Source organism: Pseudophryne corroboree, chromosome 2 (assembly GCF_028390025.1).
Source record: "Pseudophryne corroboree isolate aPseCor3 chromosome 2, aPseCor3.hap2, whole genome shotgun sequence".
In the NCBI taxonomy this organism is placed as follows: domain Eukaryota; kingdom Metazoa; phylum Chordata; class Amphibia; order Anura; family Myobatrachidae; genus Pseudophryne; species Pseudophryne corroboree.
The window spans coordinates 76152909-76162467 of NC_086445.1; the positions used below are offsets into that span (position 1 = coordinate 76152909).

At 42.9% G+C, this 9559-nt stretch overlaps 1 protein-coding gene across 2 annotated transcripts in view; it reads left to right on the plus strand.

Annotated features, from left to right (window-relative positions):
• Window positions 1–9175, plus strand: part of DEUP1 (deuterosome assembly protein 1) — a 98904-nt gene extending 89729 nt beyond the window's left edge. For both annotated transcript variants that reach the window (XM_063951430.1, XM_063951431.1), the window contains exons 12-13: window positions 5676–5913; window positions 8505–9175. In XM_063951430.1, the coding sequence (XP_063807500.1) occupies window positions 5676–5913; window positions 8505–8678 (412 nt within the window). In that variant the 3' untranslated portion in view covers window positions 8679–9175. The remainder of the gene's footprint in view (window positions 1–5675; window positions 5914–8504) is intronic.
• The last annotated feature ends 384 nt before the right edge of the window (window positions 9176–9559 follow it).

Here is a 9559-nt window from a genome sequence, read left to right on the forward strand (position 1 = left end):
CTACGAGAAATAGATTTACCGGTGAGTAAAATCTTATTTTCTGGCTGCCGACTCTGGGAGGGGGCAGCCAGGTTGGCACAGTGGGGGAGAGTGAGTGGGCGGTGCAGAGGGCATGCCAACATGATTGGATCATTGTAGCCCCACCCCTGCTATACAAAGCCAATAATAATGGCATTGTAAAGTGGGGGGCGTGGCTATCAGCACGATTTGTGTCATCTGTCTCACGGCCCACTCACTTTACTTGAAGTGGGCGGTGCCAGATGGACGGCACTGTGGGATACTTGTATGACTTTCCGCATATTGTGGACTATTACATGTGACCCCAAGTTGCTCTGTTTACCTGCAGACACTTTCAGTTGTATGTTTTTCCTTTGGGTTTTGAGTCATACTGTGATTAATGATTTACAGATTAGTATTTGTCATGCGATTACCATGGAAACCACAGTCACAGGACATATGATGTAGTGAACAGAGTGGAACATTTACAGTATAACACACTTCCTCTCACCTGTGACCTCCCGAGAGCTGGGTGATAGACTGGCACAGACTAAGATCAGGGGGGAAAAAAAGCATATGGCCTCACTGAAGGGTTGTAGTTTATTGAATGAACTAGTATCCACAAGAAAACACTGATTGAGCACTCTATAAAAATAACTATGGTACATTTCAGAATGTTACACTAACTGCTACTCTATCTGTATTTAATATGAAATCTTTTAATACTCTAATTTTAAATCAGGATTTAAATCTGCAATTATTGGATAGGCAAAACCAGCCTGGCTCTGTAACTTTCTAATATCACCTACTCTCATGGTTACTTTTAAGAGTGACGTCACCTGTGGTCAAGTAGCAGTGCGGATTGCTGATCATCTATAGTAAAATCAACAACTGATTATATATTTAAATACACCAGTTCCTAGCCCTAATGTAAGCCAGTGAGGGATCACCTGCAGTATAATCTATGTGCAGACATCTCATTACTGCATCCTGGGCACTGCACAGAGCACTTACCATGGTTACTGATTAATGTCTCCTGTACATACAGAGATATGTATGCTAATACATGCGATTAATGTTCCTAGCACATAGAATAAGATGGGCGCGGGCTGTCATTTAGGAAAATGAAAAATCACAGTGTATCCAGATCTGAGGGATTCCTGGGCAGAGTCTACATTAATGCTTAAACATTATTCATGCATAGTATTTGTTATGTATAATACAGGACTGCGTGATACTATTGTGAATTGCTTTTTACTTTGGTATCGTCTGTGTCAGGTTTTTTCCCTTTTTTGTGTATGCTTCGCACTATCCATTCGTATAAGTTCTTTTGTTCTATTATAACTTACCTCAGAAAATGTGCTCATAGCCCAGATGGTCTTTGGGAAGAAACCTCATGCAAAATAGCTGTTCAAAACATAACCAGAAAGGCGATTGTCGGGTTACGCTATATAAATGAACAGTTCTGGTTTATCTGTTCCTTACACACACACACACACACAGAAGGCGGCCATGTTGTGGGCTGACGCCAATATTTATTAGAGTGCAGCCTACAAATTCAGTAAAGATTAGTGACCTGACTAAGAGTCGGTGATAAGCGCAGTTCACATTTCTGCTGCATCTTTGGACTAATGCAGCAGGAGGTGCCTGAGGGAAAAAGATGCCTCCTGTCAGCATCGCAGATCCAAGTGGTGCCTCCTAAGACACAGCATTGGTTCAGCAGCGAGTCCATCAGCCATCTGAGTAACCCTGATCCTGATTGGCTCTTGAAACAGCGTAGTCGAGGCCAGGAACTGTGCATCGGAAGGCCCCAGACCCTGGCCTAGGCACTCCCAGTAATCGGGACAACACGCCCCCATTTTATGGTACACTGCCCAGCTCCATCCACTCCCCACCCCCAAACGGCACTCTGCGGCTCAGGGTTCACTGCATGTGACGACGCAAGACCTGTTCTGCACATGTGCAGGAGGCCCATCTTCGGACACATACAGTGCATAAACCATTGGATTTACGTACAGATGTGTACTGTACTCCCTCGTTGCTGCTGCAGTCACATGAAACATCCCTTCTAGTCCTGAGCGCATTTACTAATTCTGTGTGGGACTGCAGCTGTATCTGTATACGAAATGCTATGTTACAGTGTATTCCACTGACTGTAATGTAGCATTTCGTATACAGATACAGCAGCAGTTGCACACAGAACATACACATGCCGCATATCATTTTACTAAGCATAGTCTGCTTGTGCGTCTTATTTGCATATCGATGTGAATAAGACGCATTTTCAGGGTAAAAAGACGCTCGAGCTGGCCGAGTCACGCGGGAGCTGGCGGCTCTCATGCATCTGACTATAACGTACTGAGGCTAGACCATGAAGGACACATCTGTACATGTCAGAGTTAGGCCCTAAGGCAGAGGTCCCCAAATTCCATCATTACAGTCCAGGTTTTAATGCTATCCATGCTTGAGCACAGGTGACTTAATTAGTACCTCAGTTTGATTTTGCCAACTGGACTCTAGCATGAATATCCTTAAAACCTGGACTGCAGTGGCAGAGTTTGGAGCTACAGCATGGGGCACACAGATGGAGCATATTCGTATACAGCATGTCTCGGTAATGTCAGTAGCTCCTAGTGGATTGGCAAGCCGGGGTCACACGGATATCGGTACACTGCGTACAGCTGTCAAGTTTGCTTTATAATGAGATGGTAATACCATTTTTGAGCAGAAGGGGCAGATGTGTGCTATTAAAGTCTGTCACAATTGCCACTGGAATGCCTAGTACAGACGTGTCCTCCTACAGTATTGCCCCAGTCACGCCAAACGGCCCTTTATGGTGTGCCAGTTACTGTGCGGCTGAGCTTGTGCCGAGTGTCGTTTTCTCTTTTATATGCGTCTTAGTCGCAATCGGACAAAACCAATTTACAAGACTGCGCTGTTTCATTTGATATGAGACACTTCTATAGGGGTAATTCCAAGTTGATTGCAGCAGGAAATTTTTTAGCAGTTGGGCAAAACCATGTGCACTGCAGGGGAGGCAGATATAACATGTGCAGAGAGAGTTAGATTTGGGTGGGGTGTGTTCAATCTGCAATCTAATTTGCAGTGTAAAGATAAAGCAGCCAGTATTTACCCTGCACAGAAACAAAATAACCCACCCAAATATAACTCTCTCTGCACATGTTATATCTGCCTCCCCTGCAGTGCACATGGTTTTGCCCAACTGCTAAAAAATGTCCTGCTGCAATCAACTTGGAATTACCCCTATAGAAGTGTCTCATATCAAATGAAACAGCGCAGTCTTGTAAATCGGTTTTGTCCCATTGCGACAAAGACGCATATAAAAGAGAAAACGACACTCGTCACAAGCTCAGCCGCACAGTAACTGGCACACCATAAAGGGCCGTTTGGCGTGACTGGGGCAATACTGTAGGAGGACACGTCTGTACTAGGCATTCCAGTGGCAATTGTGACAGACTTTAATAGCACACATCTGCCCCTTCTGCTCAAAAATGGTATTACCATCTCATTATAAAGCAAACTTGACAGCTGTATGCAGTGTACCGATATCCGTGTGACCCCGGCTTGCCAATCCACTAGGAGCTACTGACATTACCGAGACATGCTGTATACGAATATGCTCCATCTGTGTGCCCCATGCTGTAGCTCCAAACTCTGCCACTGCAGTCCAGGTTTTAAGGATATTCATGCTAGAGTCCAGTTGGCAAAATCAAACTGAGGTACTAATTAAGTCACCTGTGCTCAAGCATGGATAGCATTAAAACCTGGACTGTAATGATGGAATTTGCGGACCTCTGCCTTAGGGCCTAACTTTGACATGTACAGATGTGTCCTTCCTGGTCTAGCCTCAGTACGTTATAGTCAGATGCATGAGAGCCGCCAGCTCCCGCGTGACTCTGCCAGCTCGAGCGTCTTTTTCCCCTGCAGTGCACATGGTTTTGCCCAACTGCTAACAAAATTCCTGCTGCGATCAGCTTGGAATTACCCCCTATGTGCGAATGGGTCTGAATCTGTATATTAAGTGCTGCAGTGCAGCGTCTGCAGCTTTATTTAACACCCAGTTCTGTTGTGCTTCACCTGCCACTTTGTACGTATTAAGAACTAATTCCTGTGTCGCTATTGTCGCAGCCCGGTGGCTCTGGTACAGAGTGAGTGGAGTTTTGCTGCATCTGCATCTGTGAATTAGATGCAGACCTAAAGACAAAGGGGGTCATTCCGAGTTGATCGCTCGCTAACAACTTTTTGCAGCGCTGCGATCAGGTTAAATCTCGGCAAAACTGCGCATGCGTATGCACCGCAATGCGCAGTCGCGTCGTACGGGTACAAAGAGGATCGGTGCTGGGCGATGGATTTAATGAAGAATCCATTTGCACAGCCGATCACAAGGAGATTGACAGGAAGAAGGCATTTGTGGGTGGCAACTGACCGTTTTTCTGGGAGTGTTTGGAAAAACGCAGGCATGTCCAAGCGTTTGCAGGGCAGGTGTCTGACGTCAATTCCGGGACCGGACAGGCTGAAGTGATCGCAGCGGCTGAGTAAGTCCAGAGCTGCTCAGAAACTGCAAAACTTTTTTGTGCCGTCGGCTGCAAAAGCGTTCGCACACTTGCAAATCGAAAATACACTCCCCCATAGGCGGCAACTATCTGATCGCAGCACAGCAAAAAGTTGCTAGCGAGCGATCAACTTGGAATGACCCCCAAAGTTCCTATGCTACACCGCTCAGCTCGGCACACTCACACCACATGTCGTATTGAGGACACATAACTGTACATTGGGCCTAATTCGTGTTTGTACACAGATGCAATTGCGATTTTCTAGGCTACGGAATTGCTAATGTTAGCAAGTGCTGCTGCAGTCCAGAAATGAAAAGAGACTCTTACTGGAGCCATCGCAAACTTATTCGCAATTGTGTACACATTCGCGACCTACATTCAAAAATTAGGAACATCGGAGCAAAGGGTTGATGTATGGCTACGCAGATAGGACACATCAGTAGCGTCTCATACGCCATGTTTGTGCACGTTCAAGCTCGCAGCAGTCAGCACATTCACTCCCCAAAAATGGGCGTTACACGCCTGCGTTTCCCAACCACTCCACGTAAACTCCCCGTTACCACCTCAAAAAAGCCGCTTACTGTCACTCACTTTTCCATGAAATCCTCATTGCAATCGGGATAAAAACATCAATCAGGCACATTGTGCAGTTTGTGCTAATGTGTCCCATCTGCCTATTGGTTACTAAATCGAAGGCTTCTTACTCGTTGGGTATTTTTTTTCTTTGTTTCTGTTTTTTTTTGTCTTCATGGTGACTAAAACAAGATATTAAGGTACCACTACTCTCCCGACGTGCACCTATACAGTACATATCTGTATAACTGAGTTTTCAAATTTTATCGAGGAACGTGGAATGCTTTGCACAGAGAAATACTAATTACATCATTTTGTAATACCCCGAGAGCTTATAGCGCAGATCGTGTCTTACATTTCAGCAGACGATGGGAATATTTCCATTAAAGATTTCATAGGCTGCTTCATTGCATGCATAGAAAGCCGTGTATTAATTCACCACATGTCAGTGGTTTGGGGAGTAGTTTGGGTATGAGATATATAATATGTGTAGTAAAATGTAATCATCGTAATTCTATGCTTTTATTACAGATCTTTTAATGAAGAAACCCAGAATAAGATCCTGAATAATAACACCAGTAATAATCTAACGTTTCTCAGTGAGTTTGATGGATGCGGCAGTGGCTGGGATACGCCTGCTGGGAGCCTGTTAGTGAACCAGGAATTTCTGGAAGCCATCGCACAAAATGGCTGCCAATTTCCAGAGATGGATCTGACAGATTTCTCTCTCGTTTTTGTTAGTGACCGGCAAAACGAATCTACCACAGCTGTAAGTCATGGTACTGGTTTATATAGTAATTTTATGAATTATTCTTGTGTTTAAGAGGAATTTGTCATTTTACTGCTAATATTTATCAAGATTCAGCAATAACAAATATTTTTTATCGCCACTTAACTTACAAAAAATCTTGTATAGTCGCAATTTTCTAATAAGATATAGGGCGATATCCAATTACCCGCGGCCATTTACCAAAGGTAATTGCATCGCTGGGGGCAATCCAATTAGCCCCGATTAAGCCGGCACGTGCCGCAGGCATATTGTTTCACCTGCCTCAGGAAGCCAAAACCAAATCCCTGAGAAAAGCCCTGTATTTGGGCAAAACCAGATCTGTTTCTCACGTAAACACGTTTTACTGAAACTGTGTGTTTGCAAGAAAATGTTTTGTTTTTTTCAGGCATCCTAATAGGATAGCCCGGGGGGAAAAATTGTCGATAAACTTCAGTTTTTCACTCCCAATGATTTTTCACCTGTAATTGGATACCCCCTTAGGGGTGTAAATACCAAATTGCTTTCTAACAAATATTTAAAATGCCCGCTCTAATATATACTGCGGACGCCAGGCGCATCTTATTACCATATACGATAAAAGTGCGCTGTACGTCGCAAAACACTACATCCCTTAAGAGAAAACAATACACGCACACATTATCTGAGTTCCAAAGCTCATTGATGTATATATTTGTTATTAAAAGGATATGTATTCAATATATCACAATGTACAGTATATATATATATATATATATATATATATATATATATATATATATATATATATATATATAGTTACATGGTTACAATTTATACAGTAAGCAGTTAATACAAACTAAATCAAATACATACATGGCCAGCGATACAATTACCATATTTTGCTCAATGCTTTCTGTGCTCCCCCTCCTCCATCTTAAGCTCTCCCTCCATGCTCACTGCAGAGTATCGGCAGAAACCCATCTCGTTCAGGATCCAGGGGAAAAGGGCACGCTTCTGTGTGTCTCTTCAGCAATACACTGTGTAGTTTGGGGGAGTGCACATACTAGTCTAGGGGAGGGAACTTTCTCATTCATGATGAGTCACTGATCGGTTCATATGCAAACATGGTTCAGCCTTGAAGACATCAAAAGGGCTGGCATGAGTTTCCTGTCCATCACATGCTTGGAATATCCATTGTTCTAATAAGAGTGACTTTAGCTTTCATACATTTAATCATAACTACTCATAGCAATGTGCTACAACTTAATAACAAGCATCAAATGAATCTACACATGAATCTGGTTACTGTGACACCAAACACGACATGTCCATCTTGCTCTGCTCCAATAATACACATACATGACGTTACTCCATTATATAATTAAAACATTATGATGTCTGGCGCTTGATATGTTAATTATGTGCTGTATGAAATATGTGTCGAATCTATCTCTGTGGCATGTCTGTGTAAATGCATATGTTACCATATATTGCTGTGCGTATTTGCAAGCATAGCGACTCATATGTGTGGAGTCTGTATGTTCTCTCTATGTAATATTTTTGACTTCAACAGGGGTCTATTCAATGCATGGCACCGACAATGCAGCATTCAATTTGCGGGCAAATCCGACTGGTTTTGCCTGTTTTCGACAATGTCAATCCAACTTTTTTTTAAGTCTGATTGACATTGTCGAAACGGGACTAAAACCTGTCGGATTTGCAGCCAAAACACATGGATCCGTGGCTAAAAACGGCAGCCCCATTGAATAGATCGAATCATGATTCAACCTAAAAAAGTCAGAAACTGCAGTCTTTCCGACTAGATGGCAGTTCTGACTTCAATTGAATAGACCCCTAAACAGGTGCAGCTGAGTGCTACTCAGATCCCTGGAGATACTGACTGACGGCTGTAAGATAATTTTGTATGGGGAAGATTTTGCCCATGCAAAAACAGATATGTGTCTATTTGCCTAGTTATGACAGGAAAATAAATGATATCTCTACCATCTCTAATTTCTCTCAGCAGTGGAGGTACTGTTTGGCCTCTAGAGACTCTGTTGTCCAGCTATACAGCCCAATAAAGCTAATTTTGTTGAAAACTGAAAAAAATTGAAGCATTTTTAAAAAGGATCCACAGAGACAAATGTGTATCGCTGTAGACTGTACGTACCTCCCAATGGACCTGGTTTATGGAGGACAGTCATGAATTTCTCAGGAATTTGTCTAGATTCGGGTAGAATTGGGAGATATGATCTGCTGTACGATGCCCCTTCAATACGAACGGCATTGAGTTGGTGTTTTCAATTCCCAAAATAGAGGTCAGGTGCGGCCTGGCAATCCCCAGGGGTTGTGTCCATCTTCCCAGCAGGTGGTATTCAAAGTTTGTTTCTTGTCATGTACACACAGCATACTGTACCAACATTCAGGAATATTCCACCTATCGCTAGGAGCCAATGACGTCACTGATCTTTAGCACCTGGTGAAGACTAAGTGAATTGATAGGCTACATAAATGTGAATTTTGGGTTACAGAATTCCCCCCCCCCCCCCCGCCCCCCCATTGTAAGAAAATCATACAATACAGATCACAATCTTTTTCTTGTCATACTGCAGCCTGACCAGGAAGGATCCTTCATATCGGCAGCGGAGCGATTCCTGTGGGAGGAGAACCAGCGGGCCGGTGATTTTGAAAAGATCTTGAATTCTCACATTGAAGAACTGCACAGAAACTGCGAGCGCACTGTCAGCAAATACACCTCGCACAGCCGGTACATCGCCTCCTCCTGACACTACGGCATTTCATCACTTACGTCCAGGACTGTACAGAACATAGCTTACAGCGGGTGCTTGCAGAGATGTCGCTAACCTAGTATTGGTTCTCTGACTTTAGAGGAAAAGTGTCTCACCTGCCGCCATGTTAGCAGGAAATGCCGGAATTAGCCTGCAGCTGGAGCATTTGTGCCTATATGCAGTGGTGCCATATTGTGGGCTGCACCTATCTTGATGATAATGCGAATAAATCGCTTGAGTCCAGCAATATCACTGCATGGTTTCCATGTAGACCGGTTAGCTGCACTCCTATGGATACTGGCCCCACCCACAAAATGGCTTCCTCGCTTGCGCGTCGGTGACGGATACACTTTAAAGCACAGTTTACTTATATATATTTACAATTTTAAGATGCCCCTCTCATTGCTAAAAAAGAAAATACAGCTGTCCTACTTTGAACTCACCATATCATCCACTTGTCAAAATAAAACACATGACATGCTGCTCCCATTTAATTTTTTTTATTGAAGTTGTTTATATAGAATATTTTGTGCGTGTGAATGTGCGTATATGTACAGTGTGCATGTGTGTGTATATATATATATATGTATGTATGTATGTGTGTATATATATATATATATATATATATATATACTGCTCAAAAAAAAAAGGGAACACTAAAATAACACATCCTAGATCTGAATGAATGAAATATTCTTATTAAATACTTTGTTCTTTACATAGTTGAATGTGCTGACAACAAAATCACACAAAAATGATCAATGGAAATCAAATTTATTAACCCATGGAGGTCTGGATTTGGAGTCACCCTCAAAATTAAAGTGGAAAAACACACTACAGGCTGATCCAGCTTTGATGTAATGTCCTTAAAACAAGTC